The following is a 26,390-nucleotide window of genomic DNA, read 5'->3' as shown; positions in this document are numbered from 1 at the left end:
ATTTCCTTAACTTCTGCTTAGTTCAGTTAGTATTAGATGCAACATAAGGACTATGGATAAAATTTTCAATTTTCACAAGTGCTTAAGGCCCATTGACTGTCAGTGGGACTTAAGCCACTGAAGAAGCCTAGGTACTTTTTGAAAATATTACTGTTTGATTGTATTGGACTGAAAATACAGGTTAGCACAACAAATGCTTTCTCTGATATCTTCCTTTGTAATCTACATACACCTCTACCTCGATATAACGCTGTCCTCGGGAGCCAAAAAATCTTACCACGTTATAGGTGAAACCGCTTTATATTGAACTTGCTTTGATCCACTGGAGTGCGCAGCCCCCGCCCCCCCCGGAGCACTGCTTTACCGCGTTACATCCGAATTTGTGTTATATCGAGGTAGAGGTGTACATGGAAATTTTAGAAGAGGCCATCTTACTTTGAAAATGTGGCTCTGTTCTTGCTACTATTGACTCTTCTCCACTGTGAGGTAGATACACAATTTGTTGGGATGGGTAAATGGGATCTTACTAGACCAGTGACAGGCACTCTGGTGCAACACCTCAGAGCTATAAATGACCCAGGAGCAGTGGATATAAAAGTGTCCCAGTCAAGCCCCTTGAAAGGTAGAAGGTTAGGTATGCTGCCCATTCTGCAGAAAATGCTTAGAGAGGACTTGGGGAGTAGCCTTACTTTGCTCTCTCTGTTGGCATACTCGTGACTGCTGTGGGTTTTCCTCCTCTGCTGTGCAGTCGTCACCCTTCATGTACTAGGTGGGGGATTCAAAACCAAGTCTCAGAGCAACATGATCTGCATCTGCAGTTCGCTGTCCTGCCACACATCTCTGGATGTCCTTTGTGAAGAATCCCACTGGTACGGCTGTGGCTTCGGTATCTCTATCCTTTATACTTGCCCTTGCTTGTTGCTACTATTTAATTCACTTTACTAAAAGCACATCTGTCTATACCTCCATGTACACATAAAATATTATAAAAACCTAGAACTCTATCAGATCAATCCACAAAATCCTCCCCAACACGCTCACCATAAAATTCCTCCTCCTAAACCAACATGGGGAAAATCTATCCTAAATCCAGTTGAGGTGCACAACATCCTTAACTGTGTGAGGGAAAACCTTGGCGAATAAATAGGCCTTGCAGAATGCCATTAAGATTAATAGATCTGAGCTCAGGATAAGGGGAGTAAGTTCTAGAGTCAAGGACCCTTGCAGAGAATGTTGTTCCTTATTTGATAGCTGATAGCTTGAGTTCCAAAGCCGATCACATCGGCTTCACATCTACTGTAACGAGAGAAGCAGTCTCTTGGGTAGCCAGGCCATTTTAGGTCTTAATAGGTCAAAGCCAATACCTTCTAATCTTCACCTGGCAATCAGCTGGGAGCAAGTGGCGAATTCGAAGCATACATCTGTGTGAAATACCACTCAAATAGGCCAGCCATCTTATTCTGCAGCAGCTGCAATTTCCAAGTGGTTTTAAGGTCTTATGACAATGAGGGACGTTTATACTGACCCTCCGAGCTGCATACATTAATCTTCAGAAGTTCGAGAGCAGCGCCCAGGCAGGCACGCCCCAAGAGGCTGAAACCCCGAGACTCCCCCTCACCACTGGGCAGAAACCAGAGGCAACGTGTAGGGAAGGCAAGTGGGGTCACATCTGCCCCCTGATTTTTGCCAGACTTTTGACACCTGTTGCCACCGGGCCCGCTCCCTGCATCGCAGCTGCTGGAGCCAGCAAGCTGGGAGCTGTGGCTGTGGGGAGAAGTAGCAGTAAATGGCTGGGAACTGCAGGAAGGGGCTGCTGAGGGTAAGAGGAGGGTGTGACTCAAACTTTGGGGAGGGCTGAACCTTTGAATTGTGCCCCTCCCCACTCTCAGCAGGCACCAGTCGTCTCTGGCAGAAGCCCCTAGCCCCACTACTTTGCTGCAGGGCAGAAACCCTGAGCTCCCCCCCCAGTCTGGTAGATGGAGAATGGGGCAGCATGGGGGGCTCATCAAGCTGTACTTGAACTGTAAAAGAGCCGCATGTGGCTTGCGAGCCATGGTTTGGCCACCCCTAGCTTATACAGTCAACATGGCTTAACCATTGTCTGTATTTGTTTGTGTCTCACTATATCCCAGTACCCTTTGTGAACAACTAGCTGGCTATGGTTATTTTTTCATATGTTCTGGGGACTGTGGCACTCAAACAATACATCATCTTCCCTATGCACACGGCTATTCAGTCTGCTTTTCAATTTTGTGGTGATTGTTGGGGTTACTTGCTCTTCCTATTTTTGAGCTCATATTTTTCCTTGTGCATCTGCTGAATTCACATCATCCTTTTCCCTCCCAGGCTGCTTTCTTAGCTGTTGCTCTTGTAGGTTTTCGCTGGCTCTTTTATGTGTGTGTTATTGCAATTCCTGTGGGCTTTGGCAGCCTGCTGGGCATGCCGTGTCTTTCCTGTCACTCTTCCCAGCTAACCACACCCTCAGCTTTGATCCGCAGCTACGCAAGGTATAATTTTCACTTTACCAACACAGTATTCTGCATCACAGTGACATGCTCCCCAGTGTCTACTTTACTTGCAGCAACTTAATTTACACATCTTCAACCCACTTTTCATGGCTTGTTCCTTTTAGCTTCGTTTTCGTATTTGGAATGTTCACCATGTTGATCAGGTACCTTTGTATCCCTTCTGCCAGGTGAAGTTGGCAGCAGCAAAGGCCAGGTTCAACATCTAGGGGTTCCTCTGAACATTACAACACAGAACCAACTTGAGTGCCCACCCAGTAATCTGGGAAAATTTAACACCATCCCTGCGTGTCTCTAAGAGACAATACTCCCCACTCTCGAGTACTGAGTCTGAGAACTTTTATTAAAAGGGAAAGGGAACCAAGCCTTAGTTTGGGAAAACACCACAACTAATTAAAAAACAAGCGTTCATAAGCTGACCCGACCCCATAGTGTGTTAGGCAGTGTCCTTTGCCTCAGTTTCCCATCTTGTGATGGGAAAGTCCAAAAAATGAATGTCTCTTTAAAAATCACATCACTCTCCTCTCCCTCCACTGCACCCTACTGACAGTTGGCTTTCCTGGGTCAGCAAAGACCCAGAGTTCACAGGTGCATTCATTTGGGTTCACCTCCCACTCTCTGGGGGCATGGGGAGAGAAGGGAGAAGTATCCAGCAATGACTCAGCTGCTGCTGCCGCTTCTGCAGCTGACACAGTTGTCGTCGTTCACTCTGTCACCACCTGATGAGACTGTCGCTGCTGCTGCCACCATTGTTCACTCTGGTGGTGGTGCTGCTGTTGCTTCTTTACTGCCACGTGCCACTCTGTGCAATGCCACATTCTGAGGTTCCACCACTTAACCCAGCTTTCTGTGGGGAGCCTCACTGCTAGTGCAGGCTGGGCAGTCTCCTTTATAGCAGCGATACCTGATTATCAGTGATTTCAGCTCTAGTGATCACTTAGCAAAACAAAGACTCAATTGTTTTTGTCATAGGTCAAATGTTGTCTAGGACTCTTAGGCAGAGCCCATACCACAGGTATCAACACCTGTTCCCAGCCTTTCTCTCTTTTCACCAGGATTTGGCATCCCTAACCCCTGCTTAGCGAGTACAGTTCAGTTGAGGGCGAACCCCTCAATCAGGGCATGCTGAGCATGGTTCTGCTCCTCTTTTACTCATACAATAAAGCTAACAACATTTCATTGCCCCTGCAGTCAATACCAAAGTGATTTGTTACCCAACAATAGCCAAAATTTATCACTTTAGCAACACAACCTGTCGGCTGAATACCTAGGCAGAGGAGGTGTGTTTATGGAAATACGGTCTGGTCCTGAAGTCTTTTCTCTCCAGTTCATCTCTAGATGTCAGGGGAGAGCTTCTTCAGACCCTGCTTACACCTTGATTACTCTTTCCAACAGGGTTAAGAAGATCTTCTGTGGTTCATGCTTTTGCAAAACTCTCACTGTTTTGGTTTCACAAAACTAATTAGTTTTGAATCTTTCCCTCTGTGATTTAAATATATTCCGAGCCATTTTTTCCTGTAGCTTACACAAAACTAGTGTTCTGCTGTAAATGAAGCAGGGACCTTTCTATTTACCCAACCAGGTAGCTGTGAAATTAATATAGATTTTAAGGTCAGATGTTACCGTTACAGTAATCTAGTCTGACTTCCTGCATAGTGCGTACTGGTGTTGGTGGTGGGGGTTATATTAAATTGTACTGCTACCCATAGGGTATTATCTGTAACATATTTTTAAGTTATATCAAGGGTTCCTAGAACATATGGATAGATGCCCTTTTAAAGCCTGTGTACCAATATAAATAAATACTTTATCAAATCACAATGACTTCTAGTTGAACTAGAGCAAATTTTTTAAAAAGATTTTAATGTAAAATGCCAAGCCATGGAGAGTTTGACACTTAAAGAAGTGCTAAGCATTGAAAGAAGTTACACATTCTTTTTTCTCTAGTTTAAAAGCTTTAAGAATTGTCCAGAATTGAGGATTCTAAGTGAAGGATGAAAGAATCGCAGTGATTGTGTGCATCATAGTCTTCATTTCTATAATCAATTTCTCAAAATCCAAATGCATTGCTGAAACAAATAGTAAGAGTGTGTGTTTATGTATACGTGGCTAGATAGTGCGTGTGTGTGTGTGTGTGTGTGTGTGTGTATGTGTGTGTATAAGCACCTACATACAATGGCAATTGACATACCATGTCTACTGTATTTCTATATATTGATAATAATGAGCACTTTTCATCTGTAACTCGCACAGCACTTGACAAAAGTGGATAAGCATTATTATCCCCATTGTACAGGCGAGGAAACCGCTGCACAGAATGATTATGACTTGCCCAAAGTCATCGTGTGAGTCAGTGGTAGAGCTAGGACAGAAACCAGGTGTCTTGTGTCGTAGTAATAAAAATAATAATGAAAATTTAATGGTAATAGGAAATATGTGCATGTTTGGGGGATAGAATAAACACTAAAGCCTTGTCTACATTGGCAGCAGGTTCTAGAGTACTGGCAATACACGGTGAAAGGCCGGCTGCATCCACTCTTGTCACTGCGTTGTGCAGCAGCGAAAGGCTGCGGCAAGGTGGAGGCAGAGGGAAAAGCCTCCTACAGCAGGGAAGCAGTGGGACACTACACTACTAAAATTAGCGATGTAAACGTGAGAGGCACTGCTTGAGCTTAGAGAGCGCCGTACAGGGCATTCCACTCTACTCGTCTAAGCCGTGTCTCACCATCTACACTGCTGTTTATATCTGTGCTGCTAGCTGGGTGTGTAATGTCAGTATTCTACACGCCGCCGTAAGTGTAGACACGCCTTACGGAATCCCTAAACTAGATGTCATTGTGCACCAATGCGTTTTCCATTTGAGAATGACACAATACCTTCCAATAGGAGGTCAAATGAGACATCAAGGTACAAAATTATAAAAGATGTTGCCCTTCTGCAACCACACTACCAGATATGCTCTGTGACCCTTCAGACTTAGTGGTTTCTGCAGGCTCCCAAGTGAGATAAAAGCATGGCAAGGAAGATAATGGGAAGAGCGTACCTAACCCATGGTCTTTACTTTCAGGAACAAATTTGTTCTTCGAGTGATTGCTCATGTGTCTTCCACAATAGGTGTGCGTGCTTGCCATGTGCACTGGTGCTGGAAGTTTTTCCCCTTCCCATAGGGGAGTGACCCCTGGAGTGGCGCCTCCATGGCACGGTATAAGGGGTACTGCGCGTTCCCCCTACCCTCAGTTCCTTTTTGCCGCCAGTAAAGGTGCTTCAGAACTGCTCTGCTCCAGGCCAAAGGGGGGCTCAGGCCCATCTTGGACCTGTGAGGCCTGAACCAGTACATGGTGAAGCTCAAGTTCCACGTGGTCTCCCTGGCCTCCATCATCCCCTCCCTGGATCCCGGGGACTGGTATGTCGCCCTCGATCTGCAGGATGCGTACTTCCACATTCATATATTCAAGGGGCGTAGACACTTCCTCCGTTTCACGGTGGAGCAGGGACACTACCAATTTATGGTCCTCCCGTTTGCCCTGTCCGCTGCCCCCAGGGTATTCATGAAACGCACTTTGGGCCTGTTGGTAAACAACACCAAGTCCATGTTAGTCCCGGTACAACGCATAGAGTTTATCGGGGTGGTCCTGGACACCTCGTCGGCCAGAGCCTCCCTCCCACCGGACATGTTTGAGACCCTGAAGGGGCTCATCGACATGGTCACAAGGTTTCTGGTGACAACAGCCAGTGTGTGCCTCCAGCTCTTGGGTCACATGTCGGCATGCACATATGTGGTCCGTCATGCCAGAATCAAGATGAGGCCCCTCCAGCTCTGATTGGCCTCGGAGTTCTCCCAGGCCAGGAACAGGATGGACAAAGTCCTCATGGTGCCCGAGCCAGTGACCACCTCCCTACGGTGGTGGTCCTACCTGAGAAACATGCTCCAAGGGGTCCCGTTCAGGGGCAGGGTGTCCGACGACTCGAACCTGGGATGGGGGGACCCATGTTGGGAACATTCAGACCCAAGGTCTGTGGTTGGCTCAGGATCTGACCCTCCACATAAATGTCAAGGCGCTCAGAGCAGTACGGCTGGCGTGCATGGCCTTCCACTCGCACCTGGAGGGCTGGGTGGTCAGGGTCCTCACGGACAACACGGCCTCGATGTTCTACATCAACAGGCAAGGCAGGGCCCGATCCTCTGCTCTCTGCCGCGAAGCCCGCAGGCTGTGGGACTTTTGTATAGCCCACGACATCTGCCGGGTGCCCGGAACGTGCAGGCGGATCGCTTGAGCAGGGACTTCTCTCAGCACGAGTGGTCTCTCCACCCAGAGGTGGTGCACAGACTTTTCTAAGTGTGGGGAACTCCCCAGGTGGACCTATTCGCGACTTGGCAGAACCGTTGTTGTCCCTGGTTCTACTCCAGGGGGGAGGGCTGGGACGGGGCGCTATCTCCAATGCCTTCCTCCTGCCTTGGTCAAGCCAGTTTCTCTATGCCTTTCCCCCATTCCCGCTGATCGGCAAGGTCCTGGAAAAGATAAAGACAGATAAGACCCAGGTTCTTCTAATTGCCCCGGCATGGCCCAGTCAGCATTGGTACTGGACCCTCCTGGGCCTGGCGGTCGCCCTGCCATTGCTGTCACCGTCCCTCCCAGACCTGCTCTCCCAGGACCAGGGCAACCTCCTCCACCTCACAGTGTGACTGCTCAATGGTTAGATAGGGAGGAAAGGACGTGCTCGGAAGGGGTTCAGCGCGTCCTCCTTGAAAGCAGGCGGCCCTCCACGCGCTGAGCCTACTTGGCAAAGTGGTCTCGGTTTTCCAGATGGATGGATGAGTGGGGCGTTTCCCCACTGGCCGCCCTGATCCAGCTTATTCTGGACTACCTCCTCCACCTTAGAGCCCAGGACCTGGTGCCCTCATCAGTCAAGGTGCACCTGGTGCCCATATCTGCCTTCCATCCGCCAGTGCAGGGCCACATGGTATTCTCCCATGCTGTGACTGGCCGATTCCTTAAGAGGTTGGATCACCTCTTCCCGTATGTTAGGTCCCCTGTCTTGCAGTGGGACCTAAACCTGGTGTTGGCCTGTCTCAGGGGCCCCTGTTTGAGCCGCTAGCCATGTGCTCCTGGTCATACCTCTCGTGGAGGGTGGCCTTCCTGGTTGCGATCATGTAGGCTAGGCGGGTCTCAGAACTCAGGACCCTGACCTCTGAGCCCCCGTACATGGTGTTTCATAAAGATAAGGTCCAGCTCGGCCCACACCCTTCGTTCCTTCCGAAGGTGGTCTCCGCCTATCACGTGGGTCAGGACATTTTTCTGCCAGTCCTCTGCCCCAAGCTCCATGCATTCAGTGAGGAGCGCCGCCTCCACACGCTGGATGTGAAACGGGCTCTGGCTTTCTACCTGGAGCAGACTAAGCCGTTCAGAAAGTCTTCACAACTTTTCATTGCCTCGGCCGAGCACATGAAAGCTCGGCCGATCTCCACTCAGTGACTCTCCAACTGGATCACCTCGTGCATCTGTACCTGTTATGACCTGGCGGGAATCCCTCCGCTGCCAATTGTTAGGGCGCACTCGACTCAGGCACAGGCCTCGTCGGTTGCCTTTTTGGCCCATGTTCCCATTCAGGACATTTGTAGGGCTGACACATGGTCTTCAGTTCACATGTTCACCTCGCATTATGCCTTTGTGTCTCAGACCAGGAAGGACGCCGGGTTCGGAAGTGCCGTTCTCCATCCCAAGAGTTTGTGAACTTCTTCCCACCTCCAACAGATATAGCTTGAAATCACCTATTGTGGAATACACATGAGCAATCACTCGAAGAAGAAAAGACAGTTACCTGTTCCGTAACTAGCGTTCTTCGAGATGTGTTGCTCATGTCCATTCCACATCCCTCCCTCCTTCCCCTCTGTTGGAGTTGTCTGGCAAGAAGGAGCTGAGGGTAGGGAGAGCACGCAGTGCCCCTTATACTGCGCCATGGAGGCGCCACTCCAGGAGTCACTAGGGTGCTCCCCTATGGGTACTGCTAGGGGAAAAACTTCCGGCACTGGTGCACGTGGCGAGCATGCACACCTATTGTGGAATAGACATGAGCAACACATCTTGAAGAACACCAGTTATGGAAAAGATAACTGTCTTTTCTTTATCTCTGTGCATGCTCCATTTAAAAAATATATTAATAGAATATTTGCCATTTCTAGAACAATAGGTGTCCCTATGACGAGTGACTTTTGTACCTCTTTTGAAGAGGATTTTTATTTAATCTTTTCTTGTACAAATAGTACATCTATTTCAAATAATCTGTTAACGTCTATTGGACATCTTTACTTTAAACATAATACTTAGTACCTAGTTACCATTGTGACTTATCCATATAATGTACATTTCACTGGTATGGCACAGAGCAAACTGCAAACAGAGCTGTTTTCTTAATTTTAGAAACTGCTAGTAATAATTCATATTCTTTCAATAGTCAAGTGTTAAAAAGAGAGCGGTTGAGTCCATGCACACACAGACATACACAGTATCTGTGCACATGTATAGAGGTGTGTATGTATATATGTTTATATAAAATATGATTAGTTATGCTTAATGTAGTTTGTCTTGACAGGAGGGTGTGGATCTGGAGGTAAATATTCTTTCACTGTGTTCATACGTGCTTCTTACTCAAAAACAAGGGCTATAAAATTGTGCCTTCTTGCCTATGAACCTAAATTGTGAATTCTTTGAAGAATTGATGGATTTGTTCCCAGAGTCCCAATTGTAATATTTTAGCTGTTCAAAAATGAATATTCTAAATCTACCATGTCTCTTGGAAGCCTTAGATCTTTTATCAAGCGTATCATAATAAACAGCCACTGTAGAAAATAGTCCCTAATTTATTACTTCATTGATTTCTGCTTTTTTAAATAAAGCAACTAGATACTTTTTTTTTAGAGAGTTGCAGGTAAAAATATGAGAGAAGCTGAAAAGATATATATTGGCAGGTTCACATTGTGCTATTGAATACTTACGGAAAAAATACATTGTTAGCAGAACTGGTAAAGTTATGAGTAATTCTTTTCTGGAAAAGAAATATATATAATCCATGTTTACACTGAACTTTCTCAAAGGTTTATGATTAAAAGAAATATTTTATTGAATGTGAGATCAAATTTTCTTCTGTGGAGTAATATGAAGTGACTAAAATGATTACAGATTTACTTTTATAGTGGGTTTCCTTTCAAAGCAGAATGCTAGCAGAGCATGGCTTTATTAGGACTATTAGCTCTGGCCTTTGGACATCTGTTTGTGAAGCTGCTATAACTACAGAATATGTTTTGTTGAATATGAGGGATTTATTTGGTTTTAGAAAAGTTTATATCTTTATGTAAATGAATAACTATGTATCTATTGCGAGTCAAATTTTTAATACAAATTAATTTTTCTGAGATATGAGAGTAATATCCGGAATTAGAGTACAGTACATATATATTAGTCTGTGCTTGCTAGAGCTTTGAACTAAGTTTCAACTCTAGCCAGCAATAAAATTCCTCACAAAATAAACAGATTGGAATCCTAGTGGTGGATTTTACATATTGAAGCCATTAAGGGTATTATATTTAAAACATTTATTACATTTAAATATAACTGAAGAACTTGTGACAATAAATAGTATTCCATTCTTACCTTTTGTTCCCTAAACATGCATTATCCATATTATGCCCGAAAAACCAATTAGCCCTCAATTGCTTTATATTCATTAGTATTAGATTTTGTTAATGATGCATGATTAGAGCATTGCATTGTTTCTAATCTCTTACATTTTCCCATAAACCCTCCTATTTTCTCCATGTAATTCATTTGGGTTTTGTTGGCATTACAGTCGTTTTGGAAAGTGTGTAATGTATACATTTTATTAGGATTTTTTTAAAACATCTGGTTCAAATGGTCTGAAGCTCACTTATGTTTTTAAAATATACACAATTTATTATGTGCCATATACATTTACATAAACCCATAGTTCTTTAACACCTTTCATGCAAAGCACGCTGGAAACAGTTTACTAATTTTGGAATTTTATTGTAATTTTAAAACAGTAAACAAAAATGGTAATTGAATTTAGACTTTTTAAAATTCTCCTGAGTCTAAATATTCTGTCCATCAGCTCCTAATGATAACCGGAGGGCCAGAGTGAACAAAGACCCTAGATGAGAATTAATTCAAATAATGTTTAGAGATGATAAGAAGCTCTGCAGCTTATCTCAAGGAATTTTTGGAGCTGGGGGAGAGAGCAAGCCTATTAGTTTAGAAAGGAATAAGACCATGCAATGATTTTATAATCAATATTGTCTTTAATAGGAACCCATGAAGCAATTAGCAATGTGGATGGGAGATGCTGAGATAAGTGAAATACCCTTATCTTGATTGGGGAGAAAAGTGAGCATAGAGTTGCCTTATAAACAATCCTAGATGTCAGAAGATACAACAATCCTGTCATATTGTCAGGTTGCCTAAAGGTTCTCTACCTAGCAGTATTTCCTACTTCTCTTTAATAATAATAATAATTAATCCAATATTGAATATAATAACATAAGGGATAGAAGACACAGTCATAGAAGACAAAGATTAAGCCATTCATCCTGGTGTTATTGTAAAGTATGATCTGATATCTTCCAAATAAATTCTTGGGCAGATTTTAATAGGTTGGGGAGCTAATTTTCAGCATGACAGTTTTCTTCAGTGTTGATTGTAAGGATTCTGTGATAGCCGCATCTGCACTTCTGACAAGGCATGACAAGGTTGAGATTGCCTCAGTGGGAACAGCTGGAAGAGGAAAATACATCCAGTTATCACTGTTAACTGATGATAATTCACCTTCTATTGCCCCAAAATACGCACTTAAGGAAGAGAATGAACTAAAGTAAAAGAGCTCTTAGCAATCGAATAATTAACTGGAACAAGATCAGATGAAAATTGTTTTTTTGAAAGGTAAGAGACTGGTATCTTCAGGACAAAAACAGGATATTGCAGTCCCTGAGCAACCAAGCATTCAAGATGAGTTGAATCATTTCAATAGCATTAATAGTTGCCCAGAGCTCTGCTAAAGCAAATGACAAATATCCTACAAAATGCTAATGATAACTACATTTCTCCCTTCAACTGCCTCATCCGTTGCAAATTAAGAACACTAAGATTCATCGATATTGATGTTATAGTTTTTCTACTTCCCTTGCCAGTCTATGGTAAAATTAATTGACTAGGTAGAAGAAAGACCAATAATCTCAGACTAAAAAGAAGAGCATAACCTATATAACACGACCCCTTCCTAACACTTCCTCTCTCTATTTACCAGTCGTTATCTCTTGTTACATTTCCCCCACTGCCCCATCTTCTCCACTCTACCGGTGACGCCAGCCTCAATATCTTATTTGTCTGCTTCTCCCGCTGACCTCCACATTGCCATCTAGACATGGAACACCTTTCCTGGCCTGGGTTTGTAAAATCCCTCCTGAACATTTTTCCTGCACCTTTCCTTTGTGTATTCAGATTTTAAACTCGTTAGACACCTGGTGCATTTTGTTACAACAATCTAAATACAAATAAATGTCAAACATTAATAAGTGGAACCCCCTAATTTATTCTCAGATGAACTTAGTGGGACTAAGTTTCCAACGGTGACTAGTGACTGGAATACTTGGGATACCTTAAAGGGGCCTGAGCACCCCACCCTTTGAAAAATTAGGCCTTTTTAAGGTGTCTTGAGTTTTGTATGTTTGTACAGTACCTAGCACAGTAAGGCCCAACCTAGTTGACACCTTTAGGCACTATTACAGTGTAATTGTTAAATACTACTAATAAATAGGAGAATAAAAATACAGTAGCAACCCTGTAATTAAATATTAAAAAATAAAGCCTGAGGGAGCAGCTGAATTGATCACTAGATTAGATGTCTGTGTCATCTTGCTGCAAGATTCAGAACAACATATTTTAAGGCTCAGTGCAATAAGTTGCCTCCTCAACTAGTGGAGTATGAAAGCTCTGTCAGTCTCCTGGGCTCTTCAGCTGTAAACTCCTAATTCTTTTTATATTTTTAAAAAGAAATTGTAAAAATATTCCCTTGTTTGCCAACTGCATCATACTATTTTAGGAATGCTACCCCCAACTATCCTTTTCATATTCAGGGAGTCTCTTAAAGTCCTAATGCAGGAGTACACTTTTGAGGAGGAGGAGGTTGGAGGTGGTGTTGGTCATCTGAGTCCTTCACCTGGATAAACTATCTGAGCAGACTGGGCAGATTAGGGAGAAATTGTATTTAAATGCTAAATACTGGAAACTACTTCAGTTGAATAGAGCTGAAAAGAGAACAGATATCTGTTGTGAGGGTTGATCCATGGGAGCACATTATTTTAAACCTTATAAATGGATGTCGTCATAATAAAAAAAACTAGTCTGGGCAGTGCACTCAAGAATGTACTTTAGGGAACAATCCTGCTTTAGTGGGAAATGGACAGAATGACCTAACAGATATTTTCCACCTCAAATTTCCATGACTCTTGGAAGGTAATTATTGTGGGGCATAATTCAGGGAGAAGAGAAAAATAAATATAAAGATGGGTATACCATATGTGGAATGATTGATTGAAGTTCTGTTTGGATAAAATTATCAAAGAAATAAACCATATTTTTACAATGCTATGCTTTCTTTAAACAAAGCCTCCAGTTTAATGCTATGATAGAAAGGAAACAGAGGCTGACTCACAGAAAGCTGAGATCACTTCTTGGATTACATGAATGTGAATATTTAAAGCTGACATTATGGAGGCTATGAAGTGTTTCTTATTGTGTCATGAGTGAATCACTGACATTGACAGGGAGAAACTAAATAATACATGATGGGAAATAAGCCCTATTATTGGAATATTCATTTTTAATTAATGTTGTGTATGTTTCTCTTTTTTTCCTTCCTCTCCTCCTTCCTCCTCCATTCTCCCCTCCCCCTCCCTCTCCCCCACCAGGGTAAATGGGAAGTTGGTGGCACTGAAGGTGATTAGATTACAAGAGGAGGAAGGAACTCCATTTACAGCTATCAGAGAAGGTATGCACTCATGTTTAATGATTATTCATTGGTTATTTTTTAATTGCATTGCGCTCACTCTCTTCAATACCATGCTATACTAAATAGCTTGAGATTTTAAATTATATGGTTATGTTCCCTGTAGGAGGCGGCTTTGGTACTTTAAAAATCAAAACCTCCCTACAACGTGGGAGTTCATGTTAAATAAAACAAATCTGTGCCTCTGTGGTTTGGCTTGTCTGAGAACTGCTATTGGGTACAAGTGACATACTAAGTAGAGTGTGTGTGTGTGTGGGGGGGGGGTGTTTGTCACTGGTATAATATGTTGGGGAAGTTTTGCTTGTTGTGAAGCAGCACCTAAAATGAGTGTGGATTAAACTTTTTGCTTATGCGAGGCCATGTTCCCTGAAAGATAGTCATATAGAACAATCTCTGCATTTTTTGACTGCGAGAGCCATAGTAGGTTCAGGGACAAATATAGCAAGCTCCTTAAAAACAGGGTGGCTGATTACCTTTTTAAAGAACTGACTGTTTATGGTTTTTGTCCCCCTCCCTCTCTGCCACCTCTAAGCCAGACAGTCTAGGAATGACTCTTTTCTAGCTGAGTGTCAAAGTTCTGTCATGCTTTCTGCTCCACTCCCTCTATCCTTTCTTATCAGCCCCCCGGCTGCTCCCTGGTGACAGCTTCTGTATCTGCGCTTGGCTGCCGCAAGCGCCTTTGCAGAAGTTGCTGCACATTCCTTGTTTAAATGGGCCTACTCTGTTGGTAAGTGCCAAAGATAGGGACTGGTGGTGAAATAAGAAACGTTTTACCTTCCGGTCACTGATTCAAATTCATCTCAGGGTATGGCTATACTACGAGGCTTTTAGCGACACGGCTGTGCTGCTACAGCCGTGCCACTAAAAGGCACGCAGTGTAGCTGCTGTTTGTCAGCAGGAGAAAGCTCTCCTGCTGACAAAACCCTTCCACCACCCCCACGAGCAGTTCACACTGGCGCTTTTCATCTGTAAAACTTTTGTCATCCAGGGTGTGTGTGTGCTTTTTAACACCCCTGAACGACAAAAGTTTTGCTGACGAAGTGCCAGTGTAGACAAAGCCTCAGGTTGGTAGCAAGCTCTGATACAGCTAGTCAGTGGTCTGTATGAAATATCTTGACAGTCCCAGTGCAGTTCCTACGGTGGGGAGAAAGATTCATGGCAGAACAGACCATACATTGTTGCATAAGCATTAAGACTGTACTAACCAGTCCTTCCACGATGGGCGAGGTGCCAATTGATAGTCTAATGTGAGGAAACTTGCGTGGTCTGTATTTGTAGTGCTGCCAGAATAATATTCATTGATTCATCTGACATATGTAACATTTTCAAACAAATATCATGTGAATAGGTATTATTGACTTTTAAACAGTTTGCTCTTGAGACCATGTTGATATTTAGGAGCATGTAAGATAACTCCCGTTTCCAATGTTAATATCATCCTGTGTCTGTCTGTTTTGAGCTGCAGATATTTAAAATCTTTTTTTTTCTCTCCAACTTTTTAAAGAGTGAATAGACATGATCATCATACTCCTCTTCACTTGTTACCTAGGGCAGGAGTTCTCAGCCTGTTTCTTTCTGAGGCCCCCCCCAACATGCTATAAAAATTCCACAGCCTGCCTGTGCCACAACAACTGTTTTTCTGCCTATCCAGTAGATTAAAAGCCATGGCCAGTGTTAGAGGGTACAAGCAAGGCAGTTGGGGGCTCTGCGAAGTTAAGTTGCTCAGGCTTCAGCTTTCAGCCCCAGGCAGTGGGGCTTGGGCTTTGGGTTTTTGTTCTGAGCTCCAGCGAGTCTAATGCCAGCCCTGCTCTCTGGTTTATTTTGGCGGACCCTCTGAAACCTGCTCGTGGCCCTGCAGGGGGCCCTGGATCTAGGGTTGCCAGGTGTCTGGTTTTTGACCGGAACCCCCGGTTGAAAAGGGACCTTGGCAGCTCCGGTCAGCCCAGCTAATATTCATATAGTTTAAAGCAGGAAAACTTTCTAGCATAGAGAAGCCCACAAACAGCCTGGCTTGAAATACTAATACTCCAAGGCCCCTATCCAACAAAGCACTTAGTCATGTATAAGACTTGAAGCGTGAGCACTTGCCTGATTTCAATGGGACTTCCTACATGCTTCAAATTATGTATGTTCTTCTTTACTGGGACCTGATCCAAAGCCCATCTAAGTTAATAGGAATCTTTCCTTTGACTTCAGCAGGCTTTGGATCAAGGCCCAACAGATTTTTCTTAAAAATATTCATGTCTTCTAGGCTGTGGAACCTCATGTAGGGTTGTGGATGCCACATGGAAATCAATTTCTATAGCTTTTGTGTGACATGGAAGCTGTGTGTGGTTTGGGGTAGGGGAGAGGAAAGGGAAAAGTGTATTTTTTTATTTTTTGGTGAACGCAAACTTTAGTTGAGAACCAGAAAAGGACAGAAAAATACACTGAAAAATGTAACTGAAGATAGTCTTTTCAGTATTGAGGCAGAACTGTACTAGGCATATATAGTTCTATGTATAGAAATAAAAATGGAAGGTAGAATAAATACTTTATATTGAACTCTTGGAGAGGCCTGATATACTTTAGACTAAAAAGTGATGAGGCTGGGAGGCGCTGAGCTACTTAAACCTGCTTCAAGAGTTTTTCTTTGTCTCCATCTGCTGATTAAAGGTGCAGCCCTACAATTTGGACTAGGAGCTAGAAAGCTGCAATTTATAAATGAGGTCAAATTCTAACTTCAGTTTTTATTTGCATAGTAGTGTTGATCTAATCAAGCCAAAAATGTGTTTCATGAGCCAGAGGACTGCACGCAGGCATGCAAGTTATACACACAGACTTCTTTCCAGAGCTTTTCATAATGTGGAAGCCAGACAGTTTTTATTCTTGCTGACTCATGCCCTATTTTCTAATTTTCCATCAGTGTATCAAATTCAGGCAAAAATCCAGCAATTTATAAATTAAAACTGGAGTAAATTAATTGTTTAACATCTCTCATGACTCATCATGCAGCTGTGGGGGGAAAATAAAATTCCTGCATTGTGTTCCTCCTGTTGGAGATGTTGTGTGATGCTAATTAAGGGGAAGTCACAGACTGAAATCTTGAGCAGTACTCATGCTGAGGGAATTTTGTAGTTGGCTTGTGTGTAGAGAAGCATATTGTTGCCATTGTGACAGCAACAGAATGAGACTCAAAGGAAAACAAAGCAACTGGGGAAAAGATTAAATTAAGAAATGCAGCAAAATAAAGCATTTGAAAACAATGTGATTGGGGGAAGAAAAATAAGTGAGGTTAGGAAAAAAGGGAAGGGAGCAAAGTAAAGAACTGTAAATATAACTGAGGAACAAAAAAATAAATAAGCAGAACACCACAAAAGCAGAGAATAGTAATTATAAATTTTGTCATGTTCCTGAAAACTTCAGAGAAAACACTTTGCTGAGACTGAGAGTAATTTTGTCGACAGCATACATTTTCTGTAGGTCTTTTTCCCATTTCTGACTCAGAGGTACCTTTGCATGAAAATAGGATCATGTCTACAAGAGCTCATATGTTCTTGCTGTCTGGTTGCCTCTTGAAGTCATAGTGCCAAATTCAGAAGTGAGTCTAACTTGCAAGTTCTCCCTGCCCTGTCTTATGCTGCCTTAGCATTGCAGAGTTGCTTACTGACATGAAATTGCTGGGTCCCTGTCACCTCTGAAGTTAGCTCACTGAATCAAAGCTAATTTAATTTGCTTCCAAGGAGCCAGAAGAGAGAAGATGTACAGTAGTAAGAAAAGCAGCTAGCAAGCAGGTGTAAGTAGGTGTGAGTTCTAATAGGCCACTCCTTTAACCTACATCACCACCTTGACTACATGGCATGTGAATTACATAAACTCAGATTCTCTTCTATTAGCATACCAATGTGTAGATTTTATCACCTCTCTCATCCCCTCTGAATTTGGCCTAGAGTGTCCTGTTTCAAACATCAGTTGATCTGGGAATGATTTACTTAGTGTATTTTCATATAAAGTCACTTTTATAAAAGCTGCATTAGCCAATGTATATTTCCTTGTGTTAAATATGGCTCAAGTTTATTCAATATAGCAATCACTGTTGCTGTGTGAAAGTATTAATATCAGTAGGCATCTAAAAAAAATCATATTAAAATCACTACAACCAATGTAATAGTTCACCAGCTCAACCTTTATCTCATGTATAATATCCACTTAATTTCCTGTAATATGCTTAGCAGAACCTTTGATCTCCTAGATTGGCTGTTGAACTGTGTAATGGAAACTATAGTACTTTTAGAAACAAACTTTTTCTTGATCATTCCACAATTTTACCTTACTTGATATCTGGGTAATTGAAATTCTTCATGATCAACATGAAGGCTTTTTTGTAGGTCTCTGTTCCCATGTATGTGTTTAGATAAACATTCTTAACCCTAATGACTAACTTTCTTTGTGAACTTAACTCATATACTATGAAGTTCCTTTCTTTGGCAGGCTCTTAAAATTATTTCATCTCCAGGCTGGCCATCTCTCATAGAATATGACATTGCTTGTCCTTTGTTTTCATATGTTATTCTCCCATATATCTATATATCTATTGACTTTGCTGTGTTTAACTTAATTGATTATTCTTAATTAAACACAATCCTGGTATTTTAATATCAAGTCACTTACTGTTCCTGAGATATGCCTTTCCAAACATCAAGGAAGCAAATATATTTCATAAGAATTGCTTAAATGTTATCAATTTTTACAATTAAATCACTTCTTTTTAATCCTGAAAGTTGCATTTACCTGATTTTCACCTAGCTTTAGTTGCTCATTTTTTCTTTATTTTTAGTAATCCAATTTTTATAATTAGGACCCTAACAAATTCGTGGTCCATTTTCGTCAATTTCATGGTCATAGGATTTAAAAATAGTAAATTTCATTATTTCAACTATTTAAATCTGAAATTTCACAGTGTTGTAATTGTAGGGATCCTGACCCAAAAAGGAGTTGGGGGTGTCACAAGGTTATTGTAGGGGAGGGGGGTTGTGGTACTGCAACCCTCACTTCTGCACTGCTGCTGGCAGCGGCGCTGCCTTCAGAGCTGGGCAGCTGGACCCCCAGTTTGAAAAATGCTGGTCTCCCCCATGAAATCTGTAGAGTATAGGGTAAAAGCACACTCAAGACCAGATTTTATGGGAGCAGACCAGATTTCATGGTCCATGAAGTGTTTTTCATGGCTGTGAATTTGATAGGGCCCTATATAATACATAATGTAGACCAGGAGTTCTCAAACGTCGTTGCACCGCGACCCCCTTCTGACAACAAAAATTACTACATGACCCCAGGAGAGAGGACCAAAGCCCCACAGCCCCAGGCAAGGAGGCCAAAGCCCAAGGGCTTCAGGCCCAGGAACGGGGCCTATAACCTGAGCCCCACTGCCCAGAGCTGAAGCCCTCAGGCTTCCGCCCCTGGTAGTGAGGCTCAAGCTTTGGCTTTGGCCCCAGACAGTGGGGCTTGGGCTTCGGCTCTGGCCCCAGGCTCCAGTAAGTCTAACCCAGTCCTGGTGACCCCATAAAAATAGGGTCGATACCCACTTTGGAGTCCCAACCCACAGTTTGAAAAACACTGATTTAGATGATAAATTCTATAGGGCAGGGACTGTGTTTACCTGTTTGTATGTGTGTTTGTAGGCTGCATAGCATAATGGGCCCCCAGTCCTGAATGGGACCCTGGGTTGCTACTACATTACAAAACAGTAATAATACTTTCGCACATGAGACGTGTCCTACCACTGACATTGCACTTCAAGATTCAATATGGGTAAGCATTCACCTAATGAACTTTTAACATAAGTACAGTATGTATTTGGTACTGGTTACAGGTCTGAATAATTGTAGAACATTTTTTGATTTACACAAGAGGGCAGAGAACACATTCTATTGCAAATAGAAAGAAAAAATGTAAGACTTCGAATACACAGCTAGGTATTCAAATATATGGTCTCATTTATGACCCCTTCCACTCTTTCCTTAGTGATGTATTATAGACGTCAACAATCTGATCTACTGGTGTGTTACAAAAGCTAAAAATAGCAAAAATATAATACAAAAATGTACTTCCTTTATAAAGAATTGGAATCTACATTTCATTGTTTCTTTTGTGTGAAGCTTTAGCTCATTTTCAGTCAAGAGGATTAGAAACAAATATTTCATTCTCATCTATAAAGTTCATGTGTCCTCCAAAAAATAAAAGTTTAAAAGCTTAGAGATTTCCAGGAGAATTGTCCAAGTCCCATATCATGCCACAAACCACACAAACTGCCTGTTCTTTGAACTTGGAAAGTTCAAGATTACAAAATAGCTCTCCATCAGACTTTTTTCTCTGGAGAATTGATGCCAAATAGCAACTAAACAGAAAACACACAGAAGATTAATAGTTCTTGGGTTTCCTACAGAAATCAATGTATTATTTCATTGTATGTTCGGTTGGATACAAAATGAAAAACACAATTTTATAAAGATGATGGTAAAATTATAGTAACAATCAATTTGTAAGTAACAGCCTGTATGAATTTTTTCAATAACAAATCATGCCAAACCACAACCTAATTTCCTCCTTTGACAAGGTTACTGTCCCAAGGGATGGGGGTGGGGGAAAGCTATAGACACGATATATCTTGATTTTAGTAATGGTTTTGACACAGTCCCACATGACATTCTCATAAGCAAATGAGAGGAATGTGGTCTAGATGAAATTCCTATAAAATGCAAAGATAAGGGTGCAAAACTGGTTGAAAGAGTAGTTATTAATAGTTCGCTGTCAAACTGGGAGGATGTATCTAGTGAGGTACTACAGGGGTCTGTTCTGTATCCAGTACTATTCAATGTTTTCATTAATGAGTTGGATAATGGAGTGAAAAATGTGCTTATAAAATGGGAGGCATTGTATGCACTTGGAAAAACAAGATTGGAATTCAAAATCACCTTGACAAATTGGAGTATTGGTCTGAAATCAATAAGATGAAATTCAGTAAAGGCAAGTGCAAAGTACTGCACTTAGGAAGGAAAAATCAAATGCACAACTACAAAATGGGGAATAACTATCTAGGCGGTAGTACTGCTGAAAAGGATCTGAGGATTGTAATAGAACACAAATTGAATCTGAGTCAACACTGGGATTCAGTTATGAAAAAGGTCAGTATCGTTCTGTGGTACATTAACAGGAGTGTTGTATGTAAGACATAGGAGGTAATTGTTCTGCTTTACTCAGCTCTGGTGAAGCCTCAGCTGGAGTATTGTGTCCAGTTTTGTGCACCACATCTTCCTTAAAGGGTGGACAAATTGGAGAGATTCCAGAGGGGAGAAACAAAAATGATGAAAGGTTTAGAAAACCTGACCATGAGAAAAGGTTAAAAAAACTGGGCATGTTTAGCCTTGAGCAAAGAAGACTTGTGGGGGGACCTGGTAAACCTTTAATTTTGTTTAAGGGCTGGTATAAAGAGGATGATAATCAATTGCTCTCTATATCTACTGAAGGTAGAACAAGAAATAATTGGCATAAACTTCAGCAAGGGAGATTTAGGTTAGATATTAGGGAAAAACTTTCTAACTATAAGGATAGTTAAGCTCTGGAATATGCTTCCAAGAAGGGTTGTGGAATCCCCATCATTGGAGGTTTTAAAAAACAGTTTGGACAAATGCCAAACTAGGATGTCCTAAGTGTACTTTGTTCTGCCTCAGCGAAGGGGGCTGGACTAGATTACCCCTCGAGGTCCCTTCTAGCCCTACATTTCTATGATTCTATAAATCAGCCATATATATACATTACCTATATATGGAGATATATACTGTTTATCCATGCCATCTTGAAGAGAACCTCAGGAAATGATATTGGGGACTCATAAATTGCCTTTCTCATGAGACCATGCTGAAACAATGCCCAACATAGTATAGAAAGTACTGTGCTGTTACAGCTTTTGACTTCTGGCTGATTGATTAAAACAGGGTCTTAACAACCTTTAGTTAGCAAAGATCTCATGGCACTGTTTGGAAGAGTAACGGTATTAGGCCTATTGTTCACTGGACTGCTACCATTAATCATAGAAGTTAGAAATGGAAAATGAATTTGGTAATGCAGTCCATCTCCCTGACAATTCAGGATCGTTCTTTACTGTTCATTCATGTTTAATTTCATCTTCTGTTTATAACCAGAGAGAGAAGTTTGTTTGGATCACAGTTACTTGGAGCATGGGCATAAAATTCCCTTCCAGAATTGGGTAAATAGTAAGATTTTATGGTTCTCTGGAAATTCCAAAAATTTGAAAAACAAAATAACAAACAAAAAACCATTTTGGATTGAACCAAAAATATTTTTTTCAATGTGTTTGGCAAATCAGAAAGTGGGAAAAGGTTTAGGCTGAATGAAACATTTTGTTTCACGCAAAATGAAGTATTTTATTTTCATTTCAAACTTTTTTGTTTTAAAATTATTTTTAATAACTTTGTCTTGAAATTTCCTTAAGTTTATTTCAAATTGAAACATTTGATTTTGAAAATGTTGAGAGGAAACATTTCAACTGTTTTGGCATTTTTTTAGGGTTTGTTCTGACCGAAACAAGTTGGTGAAATTCACACGAATTCAAGATATTTAGGTATTGTCAAACCTGCATTTTTACCTGGGGGGGGGGGAGACATTTGGTCAAAATTTTTTGCTCAACCCACCCCTGCGGCCCATAATTTCTCCCAGCTGTACTTCCACCTCCCCCTTGCAATATTTTCCCTTAATTTTGTTCTAAACCATGTGACTGAGAGAGGCTAGTGAAGTGACTGGCTGAAACAGGCAGTGATAAACCTAACAATGTGTGTCTGGCCATCACTGAGGAAAATGCCTGCCTCTGTTGCCATCAGCTGGCCAACTAAGAGCTACATGGCTCCTCTCTGACTATGCTTCCAATCCTGCTTGGATGCATTGCATGAGGACATTATAGTATCATGTCACATGGTTTCAGCCTTTCCAAGCTATGCAGTGCTGTTTCCAATGGGTTGATGAAATGGTACAGCCCCTCTTCAGTTTGCTAGAAGCAGTGGAGAGTGAACAGAATCTGTTCACAGTCCTTTCCAGGCTTCTTGCTGTTCATAGGCCCAGTGCAGCATTCATGTTTGTCTCCACTCCAAGAGCATCTGTGATCTTTTGGATTCTTTGGGATGTGGATGTAAGATGATCATGACATTTCCCATTAGAAATCATAACCTGAATTTTAAACAAACTCAACTATGAACTGTCATCAGATCAGAGAGGCTTAGGTACGTCAGAAAGGTCTGAGCCGTATTTTTCTCCAGCTTCTTATAGCTAAATCTACTTCCCAGACTATGTATTCCCATCCTCCCCCCCAGGATATCTTACCCACAGCTTGGCTAGAAAGTACATAGCTGTACCAATTTAATCTATAACGCTTTTTAAAGTGAAAGCTGTGACCTTCCTTTGGCTTGATTTCTTGGGCTCAGTTCAAGAAAGACAAGCATGTGTTGAGACTTTTTTTAAGTGTCCTTGAACTTCTTTTCAGCGGCCGGAAACTTCTCCTCATCCTCTGTCACTTTAAAATATGATAAACCTTTTGCAGACAGCCCTGCTTCCTTTGGAGGAGATGTTCTGGTTTCTTTGACATGCATTTCGAATATGCTGTGTAAGGAATCTTGTGCTTGTTCCAAATGTAGCACATTACAAATGCATTAACTCAGGACACCGTTAAGTCATCTGTCTCTCCTCCCTCTAGAATGCCAAATAGTCTCATGATTTTGGTCCAAATCAGAATCCCAAGGCTTTCTAGTTGATTTTTTAGTTCTCTGTTATCTTACTGTAGCCATCTGTGTTGGACAAGTGTAACATTTTCTCCTATTCTCATTCAATATAGACATCTGAACTATTCCTTCAGCCTTGATTTTGTTGAAATGGCTTTCATTAGCCCTAAGTTTGGCCTCATCTCCTCCCCCCTCCACCCCAGTGCTGAACAGCATGGAGGGGAGAAAAAATGTGGAAAAGCTGCAGTTGCAGCCCATGGACCAGAAGGGCAGTTATTCAGGATGGTCCCTCCCTAGTGACCTGGCCATAAACCTCTTTGCTAAAGATGTGTGGTCCATGATTGGCATGTGAATGTGGAAATGTGTGAGGGAACAGGCATTCTAAGCAATATTCAGATTTAGTCTTCTTGTATACTGGCTAAAGCCTATGTAAAATTAGAGGACATGTCCATTCTGCTGAGATCAGCATTAGCTTTCCCCTCTGTGACCCAGCCTTCTTTTGAGGGACTAGAGCAGCAGTTCTCAAACTGTGGCGTGGGACCCCAGAGTGGGTCCACCAGGGCTGGCTTAGACTTGCTAGGGCTCGGGGCCAAAGCCAAAGCCCGAGCCCCACTGCCTGGGGCTGAAGCCAAAGCCCAAGGGTTTCAGCCCTGACTGGTGGGGCTCAGGTTACGGGGCTCAGGTTACAGGCCTCCTTCCAGGGGCTTGGGCTTTGCCCCTCCCTCCCTTGGGCAGGTGGGTTCAGGCTTCGGTCCCCCCTTCTGGGGTCGTGAGGTAACTTTTGTTGTCAGAAGGGGGGTGCAGTGCAATGAAGTTTGAGAACTCCTGGACTAGAGGGTGCAGGTGCTGGCAGGATGCTGATTGTAATGGAGATAAAAGCCAGCTATGCTGCTCTTACTTGGACTGGAAGGGAATGCTGAGGGAGAGACCTGATCACCACTTCAGGAATTCCTGTGGATCCATGGTCTATGTGAAAAAATTAGATCTTGACACCCAGTGTGCAAAGCTTCTAGTCTTGTGTAGTAGTGTCCTCTAATCCAAGGGGGCTTTCAAGTTAGTGTTCCTTTGCTATGTCTCTTATGTGTGAAAATAATAATCTGAGCAACAATATAATTAGCTCTCTGTTCAGAGCAGGGCTTGTGCACTGACTAGTATCAGAGGTAGTATTAATCTCTGTCAGAATCTCTTTGAATCCTTTTTTTGTTCTCCCAGTTTTGTACCCTAAGCCTCCAAGATATCTGAACAATATGGCAATTCAACTTTTGCACCAGTTGACTTAGCTTTTAGCTTTTTCATGGGCCTTTTATGTACTTTAAAAGATAACAGGCAACAGTTGTGTCCCATCAGAACTGATTTGCGATTTATTAAAGGCAGACAAATGTCAAAATAAGAGCACAAAAGAGAGGGCTCCTTTCCAGGTACAAACTCTCTAACTCCCATATTAAAAAAAAAAAAAAAAAAAAAAGTCATCTGTGGCTTCTGAATACTAAGCACAGCTGGAATTCTGAATTGCTAAAAAGAAGGCAGAAAACACTAATTTGTATGTAAATTTAAAATATTGTTGAGGAGCCTCCTTTTTCATTACCACAATGCACAGTGCGTGAAAGACTCTGGCAAATGAGATATTTATAAGGCACAGTATTCTGAATGATTTAGAGAGATGTGTTACTATTGTACATCATATACATGTTAATGTGTATTAAAAAGTGGGTAATATACATGGCTAAATCCTTTTCTAAGGGTCACGTACTAGCCTTTATTAACACGGAGAACACCTGATATCAAAGGGAGTTGGCGCATGTGGCTGCAGGGAAGTAAATGACACTTTCTGTCCTCCATATGAAAAACAATTTCTAGCCAAACTGAGGTGGCAGCCACACACTAAGGTATCCAAAGGATAAAACCTTCCCCATGCTCAATGTGTTTACTTCCTAACTACAGGCCTTATTCATAAAGAAATAACTGGAGTATTTTCATACATACTTTGCATTCTTGATACAGAGAAGGCCTGTAATGAGTCTCCCTCATGCAAATTTCATACGTGAGTTGTTCAACGATGTGGTATGACACACTGAGCTCATCAGACATAGGTATAGCAATGAAGGCAAGTTGTGTGTATGTGTTATTGCTAGAGGACACAAAGAAGCATGTTTTAGCGCTTGCCTGTTGGTGTATTGTCATTTTGCTTTTGCATTCATTACAGAGCATGCAAACTACAACATTCTCCTTTAAAAACTTTACATAAAGTGGAGCTAGTCACTTCTTTATATATAAGCAGAGTCTAGAGCAGGGGTGGGCAAACTTTTTGGCCCGAGGGCCACTTCGGGGTTGCAAAACTGTATGGAGGGCCGGGTAGGGAAGCCTGTGCCTCCCCAAACAGCCTGTCCCCCGCCCCCATCTGCCCACTCCCACTTCCTGCCCCCTGACTGCCCCCCTCAGAACCTCCGACCCATCCAACCCCCTAGCTCCCTGTCTCCTGACTGCCCCCCCAGGACCCCCTGCCCCAATCTCCCTGCTCTCCCCCTTACCATGCCGCTCAGAGCAGCAGGACTGGCAGCCGCGACGCCGGAGCCAGCCATGCCGCCGTGCTGCCCGGCAGGAGCTTGCAGCCGGGCGAGCTGAGACTGCGGGGGGGGGGAGGCAGGGGCTAGCTTCCCTGGCTGGGAGCTCAGGGGCTGGGCAGGACAGTCCCGCAGGCTGTAGTTTGCCCACCTCTGGTCTAGAGTTGAGAAGAACACCACATGCTGAGTGCAGTAAATAATCCTGTTCCAAACCCAGGACACTCTTCTATCTTAATACCTAAATAAACCCCTCTTACATGAAAGGGAGAATAAATTCGCTTCACAGAAGAAGGGACTATGTTTTCCAGAATGAGGCTTTCGATAATCAGGAAGGCAGGAAATCCAGAAGCGCATAAGTCCGTTCCTGTTTCTCTTTTTGGTTTTGCCACCATTTTTTCCATCTTTTGGAGGTAAAGAATCAGTTCTTGTTTGCTTGTGTGACCTATTCTTTCATTTCAATATCC

General features: G+C 42.5%; 1 protein-coding gene across 2 annotated transcripts in view; it reads left to right on the top strand.

Moving 5' to 3' along the window:
* Positions 1 to 26,390, top strand: part of CDK14 (cyclin dependent kinase 14) — a 483,078-nt gene that overhangs the window by 164,249 nt on the left and 292,439 nt on the right. For both annotated transcript variants that reach the window (XM_024202069.2, XM_024202070.2), the window contains one exon: positions 13,504 to 13,583. In XM_024202069.2, coding sequence (XP_024057837.1) covers positions 13,504 to 13,583 — 80 coding nt within the window. The remainder of the gene's footprint in view (positions 1 to 13,503; positions 13,584 to 26,390) is intronic.

This window comes from Terrapene carolina, unplaced genomic scaffold, assembly GCF_002925995.2.
Source record: "Terrapene carolina triunguis isolate 2854851 unplaced genomic scaffold, T_m_triunguis-2.0 Scaffold84, whole genome shotgun sequence".
NCBI lineage: Eukaryota > Metazoa > Chordata > Testudines > Emydidae > Terrapene > Terrapene triunguis.
Note: the sequence above shows the minus strand (reverse complement) of the source record. Positions and strands in the feature narration are given on the sequence as shown.